The sequence below is a fragment of the Hyla sarda genome, chromosome 7 (genome assembly GCF_029499605.1).
Source record: "Hyla sarda isolate aHylSar1 chromosome 7, aHylSar1.hap1, whole genome shotgun sequence".
Lineage (NCBI taxonomy): Eukaryota > Metazoa > Chordata > Amphibia > Anura > Hylidae > Hyla > Hyla sarda.
In genome coordinates, this window is record NC_079195.1 from 52,210,342 (window position 1) to 52,238,123 (window position 27,782).

The window sequence follows — 27,782 nt, forward strand, 5'->3', positions numbered from 1 at the left end:
TGAGAGGTGTAAGAGGCTTATTGATGGTTATAGGAAGCGTGCAACCAAATATTAAGTTAAGGGTGCCAATAATTTTGTCCAGCCCATTTTTGGAGTTTGGTGACATTATGTCCAATTAGCTTTTTTTCCTCCCTTTTTTGGTTTAGTTCCAATACACACAAAGGGAATAAACATATGTATTGCAAAACGTGTCACTGCAATCCTTTTCTGTGAGAAATACTTCATTTTCTTGAAACATTTCAGGGGTGCCAACATTTACGGCCATGACTGTAACATTCTCATATACTACCATACACTGATTATATCATACCAACATACAATCCTCACATTAGACTCCCATACACTACAGCTAAAAACATAAAATAACCTTATATCAGTTAATTAGGCTCAGTGGCGCCCCCTTCAGCAGTGATAGCTAATATACCATACACATCACCCCAGACCCTGCTGACTGTTTCCTAGCAACCCCAAACCCCTTAAGGTAACTCCCACGGCAGCCAATCAGGTCGCTGCTTTCAGTTTTCCACAGGGACTCTGGACCTTACAGCTGGCATGTGATTGGTTGCTAGGGACAACTTCTGTAGTTCAGGGACCCTTCCCTCTCCCCATGTTTTATGTTCGGTTAACCCTCTCCAATATATGTATTAATGTGGGGCTTCATTCTATCCAGCGGCCGTGCTGAGACTTGTGGTGCGTCCTATCTACTCCGCATACCCTCCGCACAGCGCCCGATCCGCTCTGCTCTTAACCCTCCCGCTGCCGCGCAGGTCAGGCGCTTCCGCCAGGGAAGCAGGAGGCTTCTCCTCTGTGTGTGACTAAACGCCGCGCCCGGCGGCGGGAGGGTTAAATGACGTCACCGAATCATGTCGACGAGCAATGTGCGCCATTTTGAAACCTCATCCCGGAGAAGCCGAGAGCGGCTCGTGAGCAGCGCGTCCCCCTCCGTGTCCTGCCCGCCTCCTCCTGCCCCCCACACACCGGTACCGGCACCACCACTGCACACCGCCCGGGCCCCGTACACACCCGGGAGGGGGAGAGTGTGAAGGGCGAACCCTCCCCGTCCTCCTTCTCCTCCTCCTCCTTGTCAGCGACGCCCGGATTGGGAGGCCTAGAGGGAAACCATGGCAGGTAAATAGGGGAGGGGGGAGCCGCGGCCTGCTCCGGGGGGGCACTGCGGCCTACAGACCTCTCCTCACCGGCTCTGTCTCTTGTGTTGCAGGAGTGGCCGGAGGGAACGACTTCCAGTGGTGTTTCTCCCAAGTCAAAGGTGCCATAGACGAAGATGTGGCAGAAGGTGGGTACAGGGGCATCCGTGGTATGGGGACATGCCAAGCCTGACACAAGGCTGGTATAGGGGGCATGCTAGGCCTGACATTAGGGTGTTATAAGGGGCATGCTGGGCCTGTCATGGGGGTTGTATGGAGGGGCATACCTGGCCTTGCACCGGTGTGGTATAGGGGGCATGCTAAGCCTGACATTAGGGTGTAATAGGGGGCATGCTGGGCCTGTCATGGGGGTATATAGAGGGGCATGACTGGCCTGGCACCAGTGTAGTATAGGGGGCATGCTGAGCCTGGCACAGGGGTTGTATGGAGGGGCATACCTGGCCTTGCACCAGTGTGGTATAGGGGGCATGCTGAGCCTGGCACGGGGGTTGTATGGAGGGGCATGACTGGCCTGGCACCAGTGTAGTATAGGGGGCATGCTAAGCCTGACATTAGGGTGTTATAGGGGGCATGCTGGGCCTGGCACGGGGGTTGTATGGAGGGGCATGACTGGCCTGGCACCAGTGTAGTATAGGGGGCATGCTAAGCCTGACATTAGGGTGGTATGTAGGGCATTCGAGGTCTGAAACTTAGGTAGTATTAGGGTCATGCCAGGCCTGTCATTAGGGCGTTTATAAGGGGCATGCTGGGCGTGGCACAGGGGTTGTATGAAGGGACATACCTGGCCTGGCACTAGTGTGGTATAGGGGGCACGCCTGGCACAAGACTGGTACAGAGGGCATGTTAGGCCTGACATTTATAAGGGGCATGCTGGGCCTGGCACAGGGGTTGTATGGATAGGCATGTCTGGAACCAGTGTGGTATAGGGGGCATGCTGAGCCTGTCACTAGTGTGGTATGTAGGGCATTCCAGGTCTGAAACTTAAGTAGTATAGGGGTCATGCCAGGTCTGGGTGGTACGGAGGGCATGCCAAGCCGGTCATTGTTGGTATAGGGGGTGTGCCTGGCTGTTCATTGGGGTGATACAGGAGACATGTCAGGTCTGCCATTGGGATGGTATAAGGGGCAAGTTGGGCCTGGCACTGAGTTGGTATTGGGGGGGGGGGCGCAAAGCTGTGCAAACCACTGCACTGGCATCTGTGATATAGAGCACACCATCTGTGGTATATCTAATAAAATAGCTATTTTGTGGGTGCCACAAGGGCAGCTTCTAAAGTGGCATTCACCCAACTTCTGGGCTCTCTAAATCAGTGTTTCCCAACCAGGGTACCTCCAGCTGTTGCAAAACTACAACTCCCAGCTTGCCCAGACAGCCTTCGGCTGTTTGGGCATGCTGGGAGTTGTAGTCTTGCAACAGCTGGAGGCACCCGGGGTTGGGAAACACTGATCTAGTTGTTGCAAAGCTATGATGGGAGTTATAGTTCTGCAGCAGCTGAAGAGCCCACAGCTTGGGAGATGCTGTTCTGTAGTAAAGTGATTTTCCTATGATCGAAAGGACATAAGGGCATACGTAGCGAAACAATGAGGGGGAGCCCACGATCACTGGAAATGAAATTGAGCTCCTTACATTATCTGCTATGAGATCGATGGTTTACCAAGCGCAAACTCCATAGCTGTGAATGGAGCAGCGATCAAGTGACTGCTGCCAAAATTCAGCAACCTACCTTCTTGTAACTTGTGGGTTTCGGGCAGTCATACCCCTAACACCAGATCCTTTTCAGATAAAACCCTCTGTGAAGAATTTATCCCATGATTAAGTGTTAGGGTAGGGGATAACTAGCTGATCATTGGGGGTCCAATGGTCCCCATCGGTCATATGGTCAGTTGCCCCTCCTGATGCGGAGTGTGATCCGCGTCAATCCCATAAGCAGTGAATTGAGTATGCATCTTGGCACTTGGGAACATCTGATATTGTGATTGGTCGCGATCTGAGCACTACGATCATATGTTGATCACTTGTCCCGTGGTTAGGTTTAAAAAAAAAAAAAGTCTGCCCAGGCATGCTGGGAGTTGTAGTTTTGCTACAGCTGGAGGCACCCTGGTTGGGAAACACTGGCGTAGGCCCTAAAAGTTCTATCATATATCTAGAGGTTAGAAGTGAAGAAGCTGATCAGTGGGGGCCCCTGAGTGTGTGGTGCAGCAGGGCACTTGCTTAATTCACTTCTATGGAACTGATGTAGATTTCTGGCTATGATTGATGTTAGTCACATAGAGGTGAAAGTAACAACGGTCTCACAAGCATGTGATCATGTTTAATCTATCCTGTGGATAGGGGATACATTTAATTTTATTTTTTTCTTCATTGATAAAACCCCTTAAGGGTAGGGAGACATGTCCTGCATTTCAATGCATATTTTCTCCTGCATACTTTCTACCTTTTTTGAAGTCAGTGGGTAGCAAAACCAGCTTCAGAAAATATGCAGAAAGTTCACACGTGCATATTTTCTGCTGCAAATTTGCTTCAGCATATTTTGCTGCCTTTTGACTTCAATGGGTAGCAAAATCTGTTGTGGCAAATCTGCAGCAGAAGATATCCACATGTTCACAGAGGAGGTTTTTTGTGCGGATTTTACACAGCTTTTCTGCTGCTTATTTTCTGTTGCTTATTTTCTGCACCATTGACTTGCCAGCAGAAAATAAGCAGCAGAAAATAAAGCTGTAGAAAATTTGCAGCAAAATCTGCTCGTTTGAACGAGCCATTAGCGTAGGGTCACGTGTGCTTTTTCTTTTTGCAGCTGATTTTGCTACCCATTGACTTTATCGGGTAGCAAAATATGCAGCAAAATAAGGCATGTGTGACCCTATCCTCAGGGTGTATTCACATATACAGCATCCTGCACGTATTTGAGGCGCAGGATTTTATACTGCAGAGTCCAATATTAACTAAATGAACACAACTTCATATCTCTGCAACAAATATGCGCAGGATACTGTAGGTGTGAATAGACCCTAAAAGGGTTTACCCTTATGTACAGGATAGGTGATAACTAGAGATGAGCGAACTTACAGTAAATTTGATTCGTCACAAACTTCTCGGCTCGGCAGTTGATGACTTTTCCTGCGTAAATTAGTTCAGCTTTCAGGTGCTCCCGTGGGCTGGAAAAGGTGGATACATTCCTAGGAAAGAGTCTCCTATGACTGTATCCACCTTTTTCAGCTCACAGGAGCACCTGAAAGCTCAACTAATTTATGCAGGATAAGTCATCAACTGCCGAGCCGAGAAGTTCGTGACTAATCGAATTTACTGTAAGTTCGCTCATCTCTAGTGATAACTAGAGAGGAGGTACCTCTTTGGATTTCTGAATGCTGCAAGATTCAGCACTTAGCTTTTTTTTTTTCCTGGATGTTTTGAAGTCCCTGTACAGCAGTGTTTCCCAACCAGGGTGCCTCCAGCTGTGGCAAAACTACAATTCCCAGCATGCTCGGACAGCCTTCGGCTGTCCGAGCATGCTGGGAGTTGTAGTTTTGCCACAGCTGGAGGCACCCTGGTTGGGAAACACTGCTGTAGAGAATGAGTGGAGAGCAGCCAGGTGTATGCGCTGCTGTTCCGTTCACTTGGCACATAAGTAACCTCCATTCTCCTTATCTGTGCAGGTTGTTCCCCAATGATCAGTTAGTTATCCACAGGCGAGGAGAAACCCCCTTCACATAAAGAAAGCTGTAATGGGAAAACAGCAGTATGTGAAATGTAAAGTGTGGATTCAACTTGTATGTAGTATGGGAATCTACTCTCCTCCTGAAGAAAGTCAACTATCTCTTATAGCCAACCTGAGCCGCTTCCAAAAGAAAGTCCGCAATCTATAGACAGGTTAATCTAAGGCATCTCTTTGGCCCAGTGGTCCTTAAAGGGGTACTCCGGTGGAAAACTTTTTATTTTTTTTAAATGAACTGGTGCCAGAAAGTTAAACAGATTTGTAAATTACTTCTATTAAAAAATCCTAATCCTTTTGGTACTTTTTAGCAGCTGTATGCTATAGGAAAAAATTCTTTACTTTTTGAATTTCTTTTTTGTCTTGTCTACAGTGCTCTCTGCTGACACCTCTGTCCATGTCAGGAACTGTCCAGAGCAGCATAGGTTTGCTATGGGGATTTTCTCCTGCTCTGGACAGTTCCTGATACGGACATCAGGTGTCAGCAGAGAGCACTGTGGACAACACAAAAAAGAAATTCAAGAATGAAAGATTTTCCTCTGTAGCAAACAGCTGCTAAAAAGTACTGAAAGGATTAAGATTTTTTAATAGAAGTCATTTACAAATCTGTTTAACTTTCTGGCACCAGTTCATTTAAAAAAAATAAGTTTTCAACCGGAGTACCCCTTTAACTTGTGGCTATCCAGCTGCTGCAAAAACTACTAGAGAACTACCAGTTTTCTTCAGGCAGGAGAGTGAATTTCTTTGGTCCTACCCCCCCCCCCCCCAAATAAAGCTTTGCATTAAAATAATTATTCGTATAAATAACAAGCAGTAGTAAAGAGTTTCCGTTTGTGACCATTTCCCCCCCCCCCCTTTTCTGGATGTTTGTCCCAAAATTACAACAACCACCGAATAGGTGATACGTTTCTGATGATGGTGGGGGTCTGACTCCGGGGCACCCAACAAATGAGGGTCTCGTTTCCCCTGTGTGGATTGGTGAAGTATGCATGCTGCCTTTCCACTCACTGTGGACCTGAGATACTAGAGTAGAGCCCTGTTATCTTTGACAGTCGGGTACATTGGACCAGTGGATGGACCTCAGCTGATCAGATAATCGTCACCTATTCTGTGGATTTTTGTAATCTTGGGATAACCCATTTTTAATAGGACATTAGAGAAGCCCCCTCTTTAGGTACATCCTGGTATTACGTGCATTCATTTAAATTAGTTAAATGTGATGCAGCATTTCCCCTGCACAGAACGCTGCATCGCATCATCTTGTGATGGGGTTTTTTTTTTTTTTACTACAATGCACTGTGTAGTACTGGAGATATGAACCTTCCTAATGTGTCTTAGTTACGTTTGTAAGATACCAGTACCAGGGAAAGTTGTCTCAGGGCTCTGCTTTGAGCTGTTCCTCTGTTATGCCTCTTGGAAATGTAAGGATAATTTGTTAAAGAAAATGAGAGCAGCAATTGATGTGTTCTCTTAGATCAGTGTTTCCCAATGAGTGTGTCCCCAACTGTTATAGAACTACAACTCCGCTTGGACAGCCTTTGGCTGTCCTGGCATGATGGGAGTTGTAGTTCTAAAACAGCTGTAGGCACACAGGTTGGGAAACACTGCTGTATACTTTGGCATTGGTCAGTCAGTGCAGCCCGGTTGAGACTGTGAAGGGACATCAGAGAATGGGAACTCCCAGTTGTCAATCAAGTAGGGAGAATGATTCACAATTATTTCATAGGAATGAAAAAAAACTCTACTAAAGCAGAAGTTTGGAGTCGTGAAGTTAAGCTTTATGTAATAAGAGAGGAAAAAATGGGGCTCCTCAGGAATGTCATTGTCTCAGTAGGGAGCAATTTTTCTGGGAAATGGTATTCTCTCCCAAGCAGACCACTACTGACCACACTCACAGGGAAGCAGCTGCCTAGGACCGAGCAGTGACAGGAAGCTGAGTAAGGACGGCCACTTATGTGCGGGGAGAGTTCTCCAAGCCAGGACGGAACAGCTTGGTCAGGACATGTTCTGTCTCCTGGGAGAAGGGGATTTTGTAGTGAATCTTTTCTAGTGGTGTACTTGGGATATAATGCAAATTGTTTGGGGTTTGTGAACCCCAGCAATCAGACTTTTATAGACTATCCTAGCACTTGGCCAATGCATATATATCTAAGAACTGACTAATACTGACTTGGCCATCAAGAGATGGGACAGTACGCTGCCTGGAAAGTATTGTGCACAAGCCCTGTTCTTATTCTAGGGACCGTGTGTGATACTCTGCAGGCACCATGGTAACTCTAAGATAACAATGTACACTAGCGCTTTAATGAGGATGTGCAGGGGATGTTCCTACTGCTGCCTGACTATATGTACGGGCCCCTGATTCCCGTACCGTTTGCTCTCCAGTATTATAAACATTTATAGTTGGCGCTATAGGACTTTTAATGTAATCTTATTATACAGCATGTCTTACTACAATGTTTCTGTACCTGTACAATCCGATCTGTTCCCGAACGTAGCTTTCCAATTGATGTACAGTAAGTTCTTGCTAAAGAGGTGCTCTGAGAAGTCCCGGGCTGTCCCAGCCGGTAGCGTCTCAGCCATATGCCTCCCACTCGTGGTGCTGCCTATGAGGTTTCCTTCGTCTGGAAAGTATTGTGCACAAGCCCTGTTCTAATTCTAGGGACAGTGTATCATATTCGCCAGGCACCATGACAAATCTATCACCTTTTTGTGTTTTTCTTTCTTTATAAAATTTCGCAATCTATAAACAGTACTTCAATACAGCAAAAGAGAACCTGTCAATCTGTCTCAGGACATGCCTACATTAAAGGAGTAATCTGGGATAGGCTTAAAAAAAATAGATGCACATACCTTCCTCCGCTCCCCCGGGGCCTCCGGTAACCGTCTCCGGTCTCCGCCGCAATCCACTTCCTGGTTGCTGGTGGTCGGACGAATCAGCCAATCACCAGCCGCAGCGCACCAGCAGCCAGGAAGTGTGTCGCAGAGGAGACCGGAGCCAGTTACCGGAGGACCTGGGGGAGCGGAGGAAGGTATGTACATCTTTATTTTTTTACTGCCGGCACTATGGGGGACAATTTTTATGGTCTGGAGTTCTCCTTTAAATCCTGCCTCAGTTGTCCTGGTTCCCTGTGGTCAGTACTCCATGCTACAGCTCAGCGAATTGCTGGTTGCAATGATGTCCCACCTCTGCCAGTGATTGGCTAGGTGGCAGTCTGATGTGTTGAGCCCCATCTGTCTTCTTCCTGGTTCCGGGGACTCAATACATCAGATTGCCGCTCAGCCAATCAGTGGCCGAGGCTTGGACGTTCATGCAGCCAACTATTTTTTAAGCTGCAGCATGACATCTTGACCACAGGAAACCCGAAAGAGGAATGCACTGGGGACCCCATTGGGAAAACAGGCACCGAAGGGGCAGGAAAGTAGATGTCTTTAAGAGAAAGAAAAATTAAATACCTGACACAATGGGAATTTTGCTTACAAATTCATTTTTTTTTTTTTTACAAAAAAGACTTTTTCCGTAGTACTTTAATTCTGCCCTTTCCTGCATTATGTCTAACATTTACTGGTGGGGAGTTCAGAATTCATCTCTAGCAGCTTTGGGTGCATTCATATAGCACCAGTGAGGATAGCACACTACTTCATTGCCCGTGAGTCGTAAAGCAAGGTGATCGGCTTCATTGGTTCAAGTGTCTGAAGTTGCTGGAGAGGAGCACTCTGGTTAACTTTAAACCCAATCCAACCAGAGAGTAAAGATGAATGCAGCATTTATTATTGCATTATAAAGGGGATTCTCAAGCCTTTAAAAAGTATGGCTTAACTGAAGCATAGGCCATCTATATTAGACTGGCAGGAGTCTGACTCCCACCATCTCCGCCGTTCAGTTCTTTGGAGAGGCTGTAGGTCAGGGCAGTGTCACAGCTTCAAGGTTGGGCTGCAAATGTATTCTTCCTTGCACATGCTGTACTATTTGTAGCGGCGGTGAAAGGCACTGCAGTGTTATCCTGCTCACTTGAATGAGACACGCTGCAGCAGTTGCTATTAATAGTACAGCGTGTGCAAGAAAGAATGGATTCTCAGCCTGATGTATGTAAACATCTAAGAGGCTGTAGTCATGAGTGACATGGTCCTTACAAATACAGGAGCACTGGGTGTCAGATCTCTGCTATAGTGGAACACATCTTCATTTAAAAAAAAAAAATTTGGGGGGATTCAACAGATCAAAATGTACAGTGATAGATTCAATATAATTGAAGAATCCAATGTTTATCCATTCCATGATTTCAGTATCTTAACAGTTCAAGACAACATGTATAAGAAACATTAGTCCAGTATTGTCCTCCCCACATTTTGCTTTTTCCTGTGCATCTATTATAGTAACCTGGAGTATGAGAAATCACCATAAACCTTGTATGAGGCCTTCACAGATATCTTCTGGAATCACCCCAATATTGGACCATTTATCCTTACATTACAACTTGAGGTTAATTTGTTGACCCCTGGATATTTGTCTATAAGCCCTAGATTGTTTGCAATTCAGGAAAAGAGGAGAAAAAAAAAACATTTTACAAAACAGAGCAACTCTTGTGGCTTTTATTTCCAGCATTTCTCCACCAGATATTTATAACATTGCCTCTCTGGGATATCACATTCCCTTCACAAGGCACCAACATCTTTCAAAATAGTGCTCAAATATATTCTGCTCTCTTCCCATCCCACAAATTCCTGTATTTCTTGTATTTCCATAGTGGGGTGAAACTGCATTAACCTGTTAACTTTGCCAGCTATATTTCACTTCAGGACATTGGTCCTTTACTTGCGCTTTTCCCCAAGTTCTTGGTGTTGATTACCTCTTTACCAACAGTATTTAGGTTGTGTGAGGTTAGATTTGTGATACCTAAAAAATATATTGGTTTAACATGGAGAAATCTGGCTGATCCTATGTTAATGGTGAGATAGAGGGTACATTTAAAGGTGTACTCTGCCTCTAGACATGTTATCCCCTATCCAAAAGGATAGAGGACATCATGTCTGATCGGGTGAATCCACCATAAGTCACCCTATGTCATGACTGGTCTTTGCTTTGAGCATTAATGTAGCATTCAGTCGTCCCATGTGGACAACCCCTTCTGTAAAAGATTTTCCTGCTAATACCAGGTATGTTTAGCTTTTGAGGAGTCACTAGTGTTTCTGGTCTGATCACATGTTGGGAGAGGAAATATCTTGCGCATCTAGCATGGTTGTAAATGCTTCTGATTTAACCTTTTGATGTCCAGATAGATGGTTTTGTCTGTGGCTAGCTTTATGCGCTATTCCTTCAGACTCTCTTGCCTTTGCTGGTTTCTCGAGAAGCACCTCAGTTTTTTTTGCACCTCAAGTCATTCTTACTCTGGGTAACCTATATCTTATTGCTCTGCTACAGTAAGTGAATGGTGTAGGGGTGCCCATTTTGGGGCCCGCTGCTAGTAGTCCCAGTGGAAACTCTGCAAAGACAGGCTTGGGCATACCCATGTATTAGTGAACCAATCATTTTAGTGGGCACCTTTTATAATAATCAGTACTACAGGAGTCACAGGCAGATTATAGAATAGGACTTTTCTTACACTGGCATAGACAACTGCGTGTTCAAATCCCCTAGGGGGACAACAAAATGAATAAATAAATGTATATGTTTTATTTAACCCCTTCGAACCAAACCCATCTTGGTTTTTAGGACCTAACCAATTTTTGTTTTTGCACTCCTCTAGTTTTTTCCTCCTCCCCTTCGTAAAATCAGAACACTTTCAATTTTGCACCTACAGACCCATATAAGGGCTTGTTTTTTTTTATTTATTTTTTTTTTTTTTTCCACCACTAATTCTTTGTAATGACATCAATCCTTTCATTACAAAATCTACAGCAAAACCAAAAATAAAATATTTGTGAGGTGAAATTGAAAACAAAAACAAACACCATTTTGTAACATTTGGGGGCTTCTGTTTCTGTGCAGTGCACTTTTCGATAAAATCTTCATCTTTATTCTGGAGCTTCATACGGTTATAAGGATACCCAATTTAATGTAGGTTTTGTTTTGTTATGCTACTAAAAAAAACTAATTGTCCTTCTGACCCCTATAACTTTTAATTTTTTCAGCATCTGGGGTTGAGGACTTGTTTTTTACACCGTGGTCTGTAGTTTTTATCAGTACCTTTTTTATGGGACTTTTTGATTGCTTTTTTCTATGTGTACGCCTCGAACATGCAGTTTCATTAACCTTATATTTTAATAGTTCGGACATTTACGCACGTGGTGCACATGTGATTGTTTGTTTTTGATTACATTATTCTATTTAACTCCTTAAGGGCCAGGCCCATTTTCACCTTAAGGACCAGAGCATTTTTGGCACATCTGACCACTGTCACTTTAAGCATAACTCTGGGATGCTTTTACTTATGAATTTGATTCCGAGATTTTTTTTTTTTTTTCGTGAGGTATTCTACTTTAACATAGTGGTAAATTTTCATCGATACTTGCATCATTTCTTGATGAAAAAATTCAAAAATGTCATGAAAAATTTGAAAATCTTGCATTTTTCTAACTTTGAAGTTCTCTGCTTGTAAGGAAAATAGACATTCCAAATGAATTTTATATTGATTCATATATACAATATGTCTGCTTTATGTTTGCATGTTTGGAAGACATCAGAAGGCTTCAAAGTTAAGCAGCGATTTTCAAATTTTCACAATTTTCAAAATAGGAACTTTTCAGGAACCAGTTCAGTTTTGAAGTGGAATTGAAGGGCCTTCATATTAGGAATACTCCATAAATGACCCCATTATAGGAACTGCACCCCTCAAAGAATTCAAAATGACATTCAGAAAGTTTAACCCTTTAGGTATTTCACAGGAATAGCAGCAAAGTGAAGGAGAGAATTCCAAATCTTAATTTTTTTTTTTTTTTACACATGTTCTTGTAGACCCAGTTTTTGAATTTTTACAAGGGGTAATAGGAGAAAAATACCTTGTGTATGTAAAGTGTTAGGCGGGCTCAGAAGGGAAGAAGCGACAATAGGATTTTGGAGAGTGAATTTTGCTGACGTGGTTTTTGGGGGGCATGTTGCATGTAGGAAGCCCCTTATGGTGCCATAGCAGCAAAAAAAAAAAAACACATGGCATACTATTTTCGAAACTACACCACTCAAGGCACGTAGCAAGGTGTCCAGTGAGCCTTAAATGGGCACTGCCACTAAACTTTTTTTTTTTTTGGATCTGTTGTAGTACTTCAACATATCTCTAATATATATCCATTATTTATTTTTTGTTTAAAATATTTTATTTTACACTTGAAAAACTGCCACTAGGGGGTCTCCCTCCTGGTGGCTGGCTGCAGCCCGTCGTGACGTCGCGACTGAATTAGGACCGATGCTGGCTGGGCAATCGGTCCTAATTCAGTCCAGTCAGCCTTCGCTCGCTCCCTGCCTGTCAATCAGGCAGGCAGTAGCAAGCGCTGCGAACGCCGCGGCTGCGCTCACTGGTCTCGCGCGCAGCCCGCCCCCGGCAGGGATATCTTGCACGGCAGGTCGTCGATGCTCCTATACTACTCCTCCCTGGGTAGCACATGATCTGCTAAACAGGGAGGAGACCCTGACGCAGCCTGCCATGCTATTGGCCGCTCATGTATGTGTTCTCCCGACAGCACAGCATAGATGAGGTGAGGGCGGAAGTCGGCGTCCAGCAGGCGTCGGTGATGTTAAGGAAGTTTGCTAAGGAAGTCTGTTTCTGGCAGAGCTACAGCCGGCAGCCGAATACATTTATAGGTAGGAAACAATTTTTAAAAGGCAGGGAGGGGATTAGGGATAGATTAGCACTAGGTAGGGACAACTTTTTTATTTATTTATTTTTTTTTTTAAAGATTGTGGGAGCTACTCTTTAACATCCCAAGGGTGTTTGACTTTTCGTTAAAGTCGGTTGTGTTAATTCAATATTTTTTTAAGTGCAGTTTTTTTCCCAAAAAATTTCAATTTTTTACGAAGGGTAGAGGGAGAAAATGCCCCCCAAAATTTGTAATCCCATCTCTTCTGTGGATGGAAATACCCCATGTTAGGATGTAAAATGCTCTGTGGGCAAACTACAATGCTCAGAAGAGGAGGAGTCACATTTGGCTTTTGGAAAGCTAATTTTGCTGAAATGGTTTTTTGGGTCGCATTTAGGAAGCCCCTATGGTGCTAGAACAGCAAAAACCCACAGGTGTTTGAGGACTTTTTTTGTTAGTCGGCTGTGTAAATGAAAGAAAAATTTGTAGTGCAATTGCTCCAGAGTACGGAAATACCCCATATGTGGCCCTAAACTGTTTCCTTGAAATATGACAGGGCTCCGAAGTGGGAGAGCACCATGCACATTTGAGGACTAAATTAGGGATATTCTCCACCAGTGATTCCCAAACAGGTTGCCTCCAGCTGTTGCTAAACTCCCAGCATGCCTGGACAGTCAGTAGCTGTCCGGAAATGCTGGGAGTTGTGGTTTTGCAACAGCTGGAGGCTCCGTTTTGGAAACGCTGCCGTCCGATACGTTTTTCATTTTTATTGAGGGGACAGTGTAAGGGAGTGTATATGTGGTGTTTTACCCTTTATTATGTGTTGGTGTAGTATGTAAGGGTACATTCGCACTGCCAGGGATTTACAGTGGGTTTCCCGCTAGAAGTTTGCGCTGCGGCGTAAAATTTGCTGCAGCTCAAACTTGAAGCAGGAAACTCACTGTAAACCCGACCGTGTGAATGTACCCTGTACATTCATATGGTAGGGGCAAACCTCCAGCTGTTGCAAAACTACAATTCCCAGCATACACTCACAGACCGTGCATGCTGGGAGTTGTACTTTTGCAACAGATGGAGGCACATTGGTTGGAAAACCTTCAGTTAGGTTCTGTTACTTAACTCAGTATTTTCCAAACAGTGTGCATCCAGCTGTTGCAAAACTACAACTCCCAGCATGTACTGATCGCCAAAGGGTAGTTGGAGATGTAGTTATGCAACAGCTGGAGGTACGCAAATACAACTCCCAGCATGCCGAGACAGCAGTTCGCTGTTCGTGCATGCTGGGAGTAGTAGTTTTGCAAGATCTGAAGGGCTACAGTTTAGAGATCACTGCACAGTGATCTCCAAACTGGTGCCCTCCAGCTGTTGCAAAACTGCAAATCCCAGCATGCCCAGTGCCCACACAGCAAACACCTTTCTGGGCATGCTGGGAGTTGTAGTTTTGCAACATCTGGAGGGCTACAATTTAGAGACCACTGTATAGTGGTCTCCACACTGTAGCCCTCCAGATGTTGCTAAGCAACAATTCACCGGCTTCTGTAGGATCGCAGCATGTCATCGCCGCACTAGGGAGCCGCATCGCCGTCCTCGGCGACGTACTGGCTCCGATCACACCACGGTTCACCTGCTCTGCCCAGACAGTGGGTGGGCAGAGCGGGGAACCGAACTCTAACCCCCACCCCCAATCTGCTATTGGTGTGTCTCTTCTGACCGACCAATAGCAGGGATAGCACCCGTGCCACCTCACTCCTATCCCATCAGGGCGATCGGGGGGTGTCTTGGACAACCCCGATTCCCCCTTATTTCCGGGTCACCGGAGACCTGTATGACTTGGAATCGCCGCAGTTTGCCGGTCTGAATTGACAATTTGCGGTGATCGCCGACATGGGGGGAGTCTGAGGGGTTTGCACGTTATATATCTGTATAGTTTGGACATTTACACACGTGGCGATACCACATATGTTAATTTTTATTGACATATTTTTTTATATGGAATTTGGGAAAGGGGGGGGATTTAAACTTTTAATATGGATGGGGTTAATGTTTTTTTTTTTTTTTTTTTTTTTTTAATACACACTTTATTAGTCCTCTTAGGGGACTTTTAGGAAGAATAGTTAGATTCTAAACTAACTAAATTGATTGGTGTGCCCGGTGCTCGATTGATAGTCTGCAGGTGAGGTAAGCCCTTCGGCTACCTCCAGAAGTGGATCGCCCTCCCTGCGATCACGCTGTGGGGATGCGATCCACCCCAGTGGACCACCAGGGACTGTTCAAAGGTCCTTTTAGATGCCGCTGTCAGCTTTGACAGTGGCGATCTAAAGGATTAATAGCCGGCCACATGTTGGCTATTAACGGCCTGTCCTGAGCTTCAGAGCATTGATCAGACAGGGAGGGGGCAGGAAATGGGCCCTCACGCTGTTGACTCAGCTGATCAGGACCTGAAATTTTACCGCAGATGTCTTAATCGGCTCAGCTGAGCTAACTGGCATTTAGCTAACCTGAATTTAGATGCAGCGATCAACTTTGATTGCAGGGTCTAGAGTACATGTCGGGCATTGGCCTAATCGGCGACGTCCAGCATTAACTGTGGGCCGTGGCTGCTGATAGCATCCGGAACTCACCAGGTATGAAGCGTGCTAAGCTCGTGAGCATGCTTCAAACCCCCTGGTTAAAAAAATTGAAAAATTTGTTTCATTCTAATCGTTCCCTCTTTGTCCCATATATTTTTTTTTTTTATTAAAATGTAAACTACAAAAAAATAAAAAATGTTATTGCTGTGTGTGGAAGTTTCCAAGTTTTCAAGTTTAAAATATACAAACTTTGCTTTTCCTGCAGGGAAGGAATGACGTGAACAATTTTTTTTTTCTCTCGCCTCCCTAAAAGTGAACACACAGTTGTATGTAACCAAAAAAAAAAATCCCTCACCAGTGATATTGGTGCCAGAATATGCAATGCATAGGATAAAAAGTTCTATTTATTTATATATAATTTTTTATTTTTTTATTATAAATAAATCATTATTTTGGTGTAACTAGTTTTTCTGACTGGAAGAATAAAATTGAAAAAGTGAAATGAAAGAAAGGGCCCATTCACAGATCAATTGGGGAGTGAAGTGAAATCTCTGCATTGAGACTCCGACCGATTATAATTTTTTACATATCTGTGACATGACGTTTTTAATAAAGAACAGGGACACATTATAGGGTAAGCTATCATTTACTCTTTAGATAGAGAATAACTGATTTATTTTGTAATTTTTTTTTTTTAACCACTCCAAACTTCCATTCAGTCTTGGTAAATGCTGCAGTTGGGCTTTCCCTGCCCTGAAGTGGCTGATGAGGAGCAGCAGACTGTGCCCTCTGCTCATAGCCAGAGACATAGCTTAAATTTCAAGGCCCTGGTCACACATGTTAAATTTGACACGGTTTCCATGCCCAAATCTGACAGGCCGTATCCCATGAATGTGATTTGGGTTTTTCACTTCTGCGCATATGTATCTTTTATTTATTTTATTTTTTTTAATGCAGGGAATTAAGCGGAATGTTACTTATTTTGGACTAAAACGCAGAGAATCTGCTCCATATGTATTCATTCTTTGAATCTGCTGCTGCCGCAGTAGGAGTCCAGACGTCTACCTCAGGTTTTTGTTGTGGAAATTCATGTCAGGATTGATGCTGATGTGTGAACAGGGCCGAATACAATTTTGCAGGCATCTGGAATATGAAATATTCAGTGAGCTTGTGTATTTCCTTTCTGCACATTCCCTTAGTATGGCATTGAGATGTGTAGGCACATTGAGGTCCTGACATCTGCTATTGAGAACAGGGTGTGTAACCTTTCAGCCGGTGATGTCATTAAACGGAGGTGCTCATTTTCTGGGTGGTAATAAACTTGCATAACTCGTATTTGCAAAACCACAATGCGCTTTTGTCTCCTTTTTCATCTATTAATGATGAATTCACATGGGTCAGGATTTCTGCTGACTTTTACCTGCAGATTTGCACAGGCAAGATGGGTGGCGGTTACAGAACTAGACAATTGAGGGAGATTTTACAGAACTCATCCACTTGCGGAAAACTTATTTCATGCAGCTATGAATGTGCAATGAATCTTTAGATGTAGCAGAGGTGAAAAGATGCTGTAAATCCGCAGCAAAATATCATGTAACTTGGATTCCTGGCTGATTTGTGCGCAGATCCACTGTGAAAAATGTTGTTTTGCGTAAGTTTGTGTTTTATTGGCTTTGGAGGAACGTCAAGATTCGGCACAGATCAAAGTATCCCACATAATAGCTACTGTATAACTCTACAATATAATACAGATATAGCATAAGGGAGTTTGTCAGAAAGCACAATACATTGAGCAATAACCTGATACTTTCTTATTTGGACCTGTCAAGCAACATATACAGTGCATTTGGGGATCTAAGACAATCTGCAACATGAACAGTTTATGAAAAAAAATATACCAAAGCTGGCCTTACACATAAGAAAAAGGGCAGGACAGGACAGGCCAACCATCTAATGCAGTGTTTCCCGACCAGGGTGCCTTCAGCTCCCAGCAACTACAACTCCCAGCATATCCAGACTGACATGCTGGGAGTTTTGCAATATCTGGATGCACCCTAGTTGGGAAACACTGATCCAATTTAAATGGCGCCTCCTGACTCAAAGGAGAGGATCGGGTAGTAAAATTAACACACAGATTTCAATCGGATTCTGCTGCATTGTGTACACAGCAGAATTTCATGCAGATGTTTCTGTTGTGAGATACTGGCTGATTCTGGCGTTCACGGAAACAATATACTTGACTACTCACTCTGCAGCTTCCGCTCGAAAATGCATTGCTGTCTGAGATGGCGTATTTCCAATCAGTCCTAGCGCCCGCCGGAACATTGAAATGTGCGGACATTCTGCAATTTTTGGCCGTGTGAACATAGCCTAACACTTATCCCCCATCAGCAGCGTGTCCCACCATGCCATTCTGGTGTAAGGCTCTAACGGTTTTTGAGATCACAAGAACAGGGATCCGCCATAAAACATGGATCCGTCACTTCCACAGTCATGGGATCTGTTTTCAGCTAGAACAGTATCCTTTCATTCCATAGCCTTTAGTATATATAATTAAATTTGTCTCTGTATTTTTACTATTCGTCTCAGTCAGCATTTATGGGGTGTGTTATTTTCAGGCACAACTTGGGGCGTGTTTCTTTGTGTCTGTACATGTTTTATAAAGTTACTGTACCTACGTATTTTAATTGTTCTACTGATCGTATACTTTAGCATTGCAGGTAGAGGTGGTGTAGACCTTTAGCTGCACAGCGAGATTTATGGCCGGTCACAAGATTGTACCCCATATAACTGATGGCAACATGTTATATAGGGTAAAATAAGGTTTCTTACCATGTCCAGATATCCTGCCCTACTCCATAGTGTAGAAAAGTAATTTCAAAAGTCTCCTGCGCAGAATAGTAGAGAGGTCAAAGTAGCCATCTGGGCATTCAGCATCCTGTTGTAGTCATAGCTTTCCAGACTATGGTTGACAACTATTCTTCTAATACTTGTTTCATCGCACGGTATCTATAGGATAGATGCTAAAGGTGGGATTAGTAGTGGTGTGACCTTCACTTATGAAGAGAATAGCAGTTCCCTTTGACCTCAGCTCTATACTTTGCTATAGGAGCAACAGTAATGGCCAAACACAGGCTCCCTTATCCCCAAAGTAGTAAATGGAATTGAGGCCTCAGAAGTGCACCACCAATCCCCAAATGCTCTGATCTGCCCCCCAGTGAACACAAAAAAAATATTAATAGGCCAGACACACTATAAGGATGTGTAAAGGAGGCTCTGGCAGTTCCATCATATGAATAGCATGGTGCTTTAAGGGTGTGTTTACACTGAGCAAATCAAGAGGAATTCACGCCGATTAACGGGCAGAATTTATTTATTTTTTTTGCACGAAGTTAGCACGGAAATGGGGGAGAAAGTGAAGGGTTTTTCAGCCATTTCCGTGCGAATTCCACACTTTTTTTATTTATATATATATATATATATATATATATATATATATATATATATATATATATATATATATATATATATATATATATATATATATATCAATATCAACTGGCTCCAGAAAGTTAAACAGATTTGTAAATTACTTCTATTAAAAAAAATCTTAATCCTTTCAGTACTTCTGAGCTTCTGAAGTTAAGGTTGTTCTTTTCTAAGTGCTCTCTGATGACACGTGTCTCGGGAAACGCCCAGTTTAGAATCAAACCTCTTCTAAACTGGGCGTTTCCCGAGACAGGTGTCATCAGAGAGCACTTAGACAGAAAAGAACAACCTTAACTTCAGAAGCTCAGAAGTACTGAAAGGATTAAGATTTTTTTAATAGAACTAATTTACAAATCTGTTTAACTTTCTAGAGCCAGTTGATATAAAAAAAAAAAAAAAAAATTTTTGCCTTTTTGCCTGGAATACCTTTAGGTCAATGGGCAGAGGAGATGTGAATTAATTTGGAGCAGAGAATTCAAGAGGAATTACGCGAGTAAATTCCTCTTGAATTACTCAGTGTGAACGCACCCTAAAGCAGTGGTCTCGAATTTTGGCCCTCTAGATGTTGCAAAACTTCAACTCCCAGCTGTCCGGGCATGCTGGGAGTTGAAGTTTTGCAACATCTGGAGGGCCAAAATTGAGACCACTGATTTAAAATGACTGACCCCGTTATGAAACCCAGCACCCGCTAAATATAATGCAATCTTGAAAGTATTTGATTTACATGGTATCGGGGTTTACAGAAGGCGTTTTGGCAAGCAAAGCCTTTCTCGGCTGTTATGGAACCTGATAGAACCTATAAGTCACTGGAATCCGTTGAGCACAATTAATAGCAACCAATCAGATTGCTGCTGCTTTAATTTTATTAAAAAGACATCTGAAAAAAGCAGTCTGGTTGCTATGGGCAACTGCACCACTCTTCCACTACACAGGATTTGCTCTCCCCCAGTGGCTTTCATTTAGACATGTGATGCTTCCTGGATTAATCTGTCAAGAACAGAAGCCTTGACTCACATGTGAGCCGAACCTTAAATAGATGTTGCCGGTGAGCTCCATAATTCTGATATGTCATCCTAACTCATTTGTTGTCTTTTTCTTACAGCTGATATTATTTCTACTGTCGAATTCAACTTCTCTGGGGATCTGTTAGCAACAGGAGACAAAGGCGGAAGAGTTGTCATATTTCAAAGGGAACAGGAGGTCTGTATTTGCTTTCTAGAGATTTGTGATGTAATGTATGTTTTGACATTGAAGTATCAACCCTTGAAGGGTCACAGCTTTCCCACTGTATTTGCATGTTTAAAGGGGTTGTCATTCTATGAAACCTATTTTCAACGTTCGAATAAATTAACATATATTGGTGAATAAAGTGACTTTACTACCTTTTTTTGGTCTTTTATGCCTTCCATGCGATAGGTCTGCTCAGACTTCATTAGCTCAAATTGTACCAGACTTCCTGTATAAAGTCAAGATGGTGCAGCGGGATGGAGATAGTTCGCTATAGAGCTGGGCGGTATGACCAAAAATGTGTATCACAGTATTTTTGTACATTATGGCAGTTCCACGGTACTTAATGGTGTGACCCGTGGGTGCTGTTTCTCAGCCCAGCACTGCGCTGTGCCCCACATCGGGGAACTAATCATGTTGCCCGCAAGCACCGCTCTCCTCATCCTCCTGTGAGTTGCGGGCATGTGCCCGGGCTTCAAAATTAAAATAAACTTCCTACGTTCCCCGTTGCTCCGGTAACTGCCTCACGCTGGGGATGGGAACGTCCAAGCTGTCAGCCTATCACCGGCCGCAGCAATGTCCCGCCTCGGTCAGTGATAGGCTGAGCGCACTGTCATGTAAGGAGCCAGACGGCTTCTTACATGACAGTGCCCTCGGCCTATCACTGGCCCGAGGTGGGACACTGCTGTGGCCGCTGATAGGCTGACGGCTCTGTGACGTAGGAAGGTGAGTTAGTTTATTTTGTTTGTTTCTCTATCGGCTCTATTGGGGGACACAGATCTTGGGTATATGCTGCTGTCTCTAGGAGGCTTGACACTAAGGTAACCAAAAAGTAGGCTCCTCCCAGCAGGATATCCCTGCCTCCAGGCCACTGAGCTAATCAGTTTTAGCTTAGTGTCTTAAGGAGGTAGACACTGGTCTGGAGTTCTCCAGACCAGGTCTCATATTTTTTATTTTTAAGGTTTAGGGAATGTGTTAGTGCTTTATTCCTTTTTCTTTCTGATTTTAGGTGGGGACTCAGGAACTGCGGTTCACTGTTTCCCCATTGCGAGAAGTGGCAGGCATCTTGGATGTACTGTTAACCCCCTCTCGCCAACGGTCAGCGCTTGGGGGTTGTACCTCATGGGTCTGGGTCCCCCTATCTCCCTGTTCGCCTCGCTATGAGCTTGGCTTGCTGCAGGTGACAATGCTGACTGAAGACTACATTCTGAAGACTTCTTTAGGTAAGTTCTTCAGCACAGGTGAGTTTTTTTTTTTCTTTCTCCTTAGGTCTTGCAACAGCTGGAGACCCCTGTTTTGGACCACTATTCTTCCTGAAGCTGGGGCTGGCCATGTAATAGTTGTATTTTTCCCTTCAGGGGGACTGTTTTTTTTTTATTATATGGGGGAGCAGTGTGTTCACAGTAGAGGGGCACTTTATCTGGGCAGTCTGTGTGGAAATGTACGCGCCGGAGGCTTCTTAACTGCGGACTTGCGCACCTTTTACTTTCATTTTCATCTTACTTCGCCCGCTCCGTCCCCCTGGTGCATAGGAGTTCACTACAGGGGGCGTGTGTGCTCGGGGTTCGGAGCGGGCGCCATTATTAAGTTACTGTATTTCTTCGGCGGCCCGGCGGATGTTAGCTCCGCCCACCAAGCCGCAGGAGCGCAAACTGAGCCACCAATCGGCGCTCTCTCGTTCGCTCTCTCTCTCGTTCGCTCTCTCTCTCGTTCGCTCTCTCTCTCGTTCGCTCTCTCTCTCGTTCGTTCTCTCTCTCGTTCGTTCTCTCTCTCGTTCGTTCTCTCTCTCGTTCGTTCTCTCTCTCGTTCGTTCTCTCTCTCGTTCGTTCTCTCTCTCGTTCGTTCTCTCTCTCTCTCGTTCGTTCTCTCTCTCTCTCTCGTTCGTTCTCTCTCTCTCTCTCGTTCGTTCTCTCTCTCTCTCTCGTTCGTTCTCTCTCTCTCTCTCGTTCGTTCTCTCTCTCTCGTTCGTTCTCTCTCTCTCTCGTTCGTTCTCTCTCTCTCTCTCTCTCTCGTTCGTTCTCTCTCTCTCTCTCTCTCGTTCGTTCTCTCTCTCTCTCGTTCGTTCTCTCTCTCTCTCTCTCTCGTTCGTTCTCTCTCTCTCGTTCGTTCGCTCTCTCTCTCTCTCTCGTTCGTTCGCTCTCTCTCTCGTTTGTTTGCTCTCTCTCGTTCGTTTGCTCTCTCTCTCGTTCGTTTGCTCTCTCTCTCGTTCGTTCGCTCTCTCTCTCGTTCCTTCGCTCTCTCTCTCGTTCCTTCGCTCTCTCTCTCGTTCCTTCGCTCTCTCTCTCGTTCCTTCGCTCTCTCTCTCGTTCGTTTGCTCTCTCTCTCGTTCGTTTGCTCTCTCTCTCGTTCGTTTGCTCTCTCTCTCGTTCGTTTGCTCTCTCTCGTTCCTTCGCTCTCTCTCTCGTTCCTTCGCTCTCTCTCTCGTTCCTTCGCTCTCTCTCTCGTTCGTTCGCTCTCTCTCTCGTTCGTTCGTGCTCGCTCGTTCGTTCGTTCTCGCTCTCTCGCTCTCTCGTTCGTTCGTTCTCTCGCTCGTTCGTTCGTTCTCTCGCTCTCTCGTTCGTTCGTTCTCTCTCTCTTCGGACCCGTCTGTCTCTGTGCTGGTGGCTCCGCTCCCCCCTTCTTCAGGGGCATTCGTTCCTTCCCCTCCACTGGCAGGTGGTCACGACAGATGCCAGTCTGTCGGGCTGGGGGGGTGTTTTCAAGGATCAGACGTCCAAGGCCTCTGGTCTCCCCAAGAAGCCCTTCTTTCCATAAACATCCTGGAACTAAAGGCGATATATCTTTGTCTGAAGCATTGGGAGTCCCTGCTTCAGGGCCACCGTGTCCAGTCGGACAACGCCACGGCTGTGGCGTACATCAATCGGCAGGGCGGCACTCGCAGCTCAGCAGCTGACAAAGATCCTCCTCTGGGCGGAGCACGAAGTTCCGGCCATTTCGGCGATTCACATTCCGTGAGTGATCAACTGGGAAGCTGATTTCCTCAGTCTGTCCTCAGCCGACCCCGGAGAGTGGTCTCTTCTTCCGGAGGTGTTCGCACAGATCTACGACCTCTGGGGGACCCCGGGCGTGGATCTCTTCGTCTCGACACAACCAGAAAATTCTGACGTTTGTGTCAAAGTCCAGGGACCCCCTGGCTCTAGCCGTGGATGCCCTAGTAATTCCGTGGTCGGGCTTTGTCCTGCTCGATCTGTTCCCTCCCCCTCCTTCCCAGGGTTCTGAGGAAGCTCGAGGCGGAAGGAGTCCCCGCCATTCTGGTGGCTCCAGACCGGCCCCGAAGGGCATGGTAAGCCGACGTGGTCTGGCTCCTGGACGACGTTCCGTTCCGTCTTCCACTTCGTCCAGACCTACTGTCACAGGGTCCCCTTTGCCACCCCAATTTACAGTCGCTGCATTTAACGGCGTGGCGGTTGAGACCGCGGTTCTAAGGGCCTGCGGTTTTTCTTCCTAGGTAATTTGCACCATGCTCAGGGCTCGCAAGCCCTCCTCTGCGAAAATGTATCACCGTACCTGGCGGTCTTACCTTTTCTCTAGTTACTATTTCCGTTGCCAGTCTCCTCTCCTTTTTGCAGTTGGGGTTGGAACAAGGGCTGGCTCTCAGCTCCCTTAAAGGGGTGCTCCGCCCCTAGACATCTTATCCCCCATCCAAAGGATAAGGGATAAGATGTCAGATCGCCAGGGTCCCGCTGCTGGGGACCCCGGGGATCGCTCCTGCAGCACCCCGCAATCATTACTGCGCAGAGCGAGATCGCTCTGCACGTAATGACGGGCAATACAGGGGCCGGAGCATCGTTACGTCACGGCTCCGCCCCTCGTGACGTCACGGCCCGCCCCATCAATACAAGTCTGTGGGAGGGGGCGTGGCAGTCGTCACGCCCCCTACCATAGACTTGCATTAAGGGGATGGGCTGTGATGTCATGAGGGGCGGAGCCATGACGTCACGTGCTCCGGCCCCTGTATCGATCGTCATTGCGCACAGAGCGAACTCGCTCTGTGCAGTAATGATAGCGGAGTGCTGCAGCGGCGATCCACTGGGTCCCCAGCAGCGGGACCACGGCGATCTGACATCTTATGCCCTATCCTTTGCCAGATGCCAGGGGCGGAGTACCCCTTTAAGGGTCAAGTTTCGGCCCTTTCTATTCTTTCAGCGTCCTTTTGCTTCCAATTTGTATGTCCGAACCTTCCTTCAGGGCGTGACACACGCTGTCCCTCCTTACCGGTCCCCTTCTCCCCTTGGGATTTGTACTTAGTTCTAGGCGCTCTCCAAGACGCACCTTTTGAACCTCTCAGGGAGGTTCCCCTTCGCCTCCTATCCTGGAAAGTGGCTTTTCTTTATAGCCATTACTTTGTTAGAGTATCTGAACTGGCAGTTCTCTCCTGCCGTTCTCCTTTCCTGATAATTCATCAGGACAAGGTTGTTTTCCGGCCAGATCTGTCCTTCTTACCTAAGGTCGTTTCGGCTTTTCATCTCAACGAGGACATTGTCCTTTTGTCCCGCTTCTTCTCACCCCAGGGAGCGCTTACTCCACAAACTGGATGTGGTACGGGCTGTTCAGACTTCCATTCGTCAGTTCGATTCTTTTTTCGTCCTTACGGAAGGTCATCGAAAGGGACAACCTGCTTCCAAGGCCACCATTTCTCGGTGGATCCGATCTGCTATTTCGAAAGCTTACCGCTGCAAGGGGAAGATCCCACCCTTCAGGGTTTCGGCTCATTCCACCCGTTCTGTGGGGGCATCTTGGGCTCTTCGAAACAAGGCCTCTGCCTCGCAGATCTGTAAAGCGGCCACCTGGTCGTCTTTGCACACTTTTTTGAGATTTTACCAGGTTCATACCTTGGTATAGGCTGATGCTAGTCTGGGCCGTAAAGTGTTGCAGGCGGCGGTGGTACAGCCGACTGCCTGACCTTTTTTCTCAGCCCACCCAAGGGACGGCTTTGGTATGTTCCAAGGTCTGTGTCCCCCAATGGAGCCGATAGAGAAAAGGAGATTTCTTATTCTTACCGTAAAGTCTCTTTCTCGAAGGATCCATTGGGGGACACAGCTCCCGCGCTTTTCTGGGGTTCCTATTTGGTTATCTGTCCAAGGCAGTGTTCAGTTAATTTTTCTTCTGGTTCTCGGACAGTTCATGTGGTGTTTTTTTTTTTTTTTTTTTCTTTTGACCTGTCGGTCTCCTCCTATTGCTCTGGGACTAAAACTGAATAGCTCAGTGGCCTGGAGGCGGGAATATCCTGCTGGGAGGAGCCTACTTTTTGGTTACCATAGTGCCAAGCCTCCTAGAGACAGCAGCATATACCCAAGGTCTGTGTCCCCCAATGGATCCTTTGAGAAAGAGATTTTATGGGAAGTATAAAAAAAATCTCTCCTTTTTTTATTTTTTTTTGTAGCCCGGGCACAGGGAAATTTAGTATAGTACAGAGTTCCAGCGGCCCGCAACTCACAGGAGGACGAAGAGTGCGGCGCTTGCGGGTCACATATGAATAGTTCCCCGATGTGGGGACAGCTGCTGCGGCTGATCATTCATTCATTCGAGGGGGAAGGGGATTGGCCCAACCCAACCGGTATTGCGGGATGGGGAAAATTCATATCGTACAGGAAAAAAACTTGGGTATTCGGTATGAACCGGTATACCGCCCAGCACTAGTTGGCTAAATAGTTGGCTAGAATGTATTCCGGAACAGGAAGTCCATTATAGGATGTACACTAGACAGGAAGATGAGCTTATGAAGACAGCAGAGCAGACTGTTTGCATCAAATGGGGTAATGCAGCAAAAAACATACATTTTTATTTATTTTTAAATATGCTCAGGTTCACTGCATTAACCCCTTTCCTGCTACAGGATGTATGCATACGTCCTTGCAGCTGACATGTTCTTACAACTGGACGTATCCATACATCCTGCATTCTCTTTGCACTCTGGGGTGTGGCCCATGAAATCAGCAGCGTGACTCTGCTGTCAATCATAGCTGGGATCCTGCCGCAACTACAGAGAGAGCGCCGGTCTGGGGAGTATCAACCCTATAGATGACATGGTCTGTACTGACCAAAGAATCTATAGGATTGACAGGGGGAGGCTCCCCCTGTCCCCATAGGAGACCCTGCTATGTCAGCGTGGGGACCTGATAGTTTCCATGGAAATAGGAGGCCAGCTGATGGCCTCCTGTATGCAAAGTATGGAAGCCATAGGCGGCATCTCACAGGCAAACAGTCAGTGTAATAAGTATAAAGAAATGTTTTTCAATAAAGTGTAAATAAAAAATAAGATAAATGCCTCTTTCTCAATAAAGCTCTGTATTATCATAAAACTACATAATAGGTATTGTCACGTTTGTAACGACTTGTACTATAAAACAATATTTATCCTATGGTCAATGACATGTTAATTTTTTTTTTTTAATTTGCCAATTTTGGTCTAAAAAGTGGAATAAAAATGGTCAAAAAGTAGCATGCATCGCAAATATGGTACCAATAAAATGTACAACTCGTCCCTCAAAAAAAATAGACCCTCATGCAATAAGTTATGGAGAAAGAAAGGATCTTGTTGTGAAAAAGGACATAAGATATATAAATTGGGTATTGCCATAATCGTACCAACCCACAGAATAAAGATAACATTAGTTTTACCGCACAGTTAACACCATAAAACAGTTTAGCCTCTTAACCCCTTAAGGACCAAGGGCGTACAGGTACGCCTTTGCTCCCTGGTACTTAAGGACCAAGGGCGTACCTGTACGCCCGTGGGAATTTCGGTCCCCGCCGGGCGGGGATCGCGCCGGGGTGACTGCTGATATCTATCAGCAGGCACCCCGCGCAAATGCCCAGGGGGGTCATTAGACCCCCCCATGTCGGCGATCGGCGCAAATCGCAAGTGAATTCACACTTGCGATTTGCGCCGATTCCGGGTCATACGGGTCTATGGTGACCCGGTGACCCGGAATAGAAGGGGGATCGCGGGTGTCCTAGACACCCACGAACCCCCTGTAGCGATAGGAGTGAGGTGGCAGAGTTGCCACCCCTCCTATCTCTGCTATTGGTGGTCTAGACGCGACCACCAATAGCAGATCGGGGGCGGAGGGGTTTACTTTCGGTTTCCCCGTCCTGCCCACCCACAATAGGCGGGGCAGGATGGGGAAACCGACAGGGACCGGCGCCGAAGATCCACTTACCCATCGGCGACGGCAGCGGCGACGATCAGCGGCGGCAGCGGGCGACGATCGGCGGAAGAAGAGGACCGCGACGCAGCTCCCTGGATCCAACGGAAGCCGGTGAGTTACTTAGCAACATCTGGAGGGCTACAGTCTGAGACCACTATAGTGGTCTCTAAACTGTAACCCTCCAGATGTTGCAAAACTACAACTCCCAGCATGCCCAGAGAGCTGTTTAGGCTTGCTGGGAGTTGCAGTTTTGCAACAGCTGGAGGTCTACAGTTTGAGACCACTGCAAAGTGATCTCTATACTGTGCACCTCCAGATCTTGCAAAACTACAACTCCCAGCATGCCCAGACATCTGGAGGTCCACAGTTTGGAGACCACTATGCAGTGGTCTCTAAACTATAGCTCTACAGATGTTGCAAAACTGCAACTCCCAGCAAGCCTAAACAGCAAACAGCTGTCTCTGCATGCTGGGAGTTGTAGTTGCGATCCCTCCAGCTGTTGCATAACTACATCTCCCAGCATGCCTTTCGGCGATCAGTACATGCTGGGAGTTTTGCAACAGCTGGAGGCACACTGGTTGGAAAATACTGAGTTAGGTAACAGAACCTAACTGAAGGTTTTCCAACCAGTGTGCCTCCAGCTGTTGCAAAAGTACAACTCCAAGCATGCACGGTCTGT

The 27,782-nt window shown here is 45.8% G+C and overlaps 1 protein-coding gene across 1 annotated transcript in view; it reads left to right on the forward strand.

Moving 5' to 3' along the window:
* Positions 1–535: 535 nt before the first annotated feature.
* PPP2R2D (protein phosphatase 2 regulatory subunit Bdelta) overlaps positions 536–27,782 on the forward strand; it is a 51,783-nt gene continuing 24,536 nt past the window's right edge. Inside the window, exons 1-3 of the mRNA XM_056529364.1 lie at positions 536–1,128; positions 1,220–1,294; positions 19,828–19,925. Of these exons, the coding sequence (XP_056385339.1) occupies positions 1,122–1,128; positions 1,220–1,294; positions 19,828–19,925 (180 nt within the window). The 5' untranslated portion in view covers positions 536–1,121. The remainder of the gene's footprint in view (positions 1,129–1,219; positions 1,295–19,827; positions 19,926–27,782) is intronic.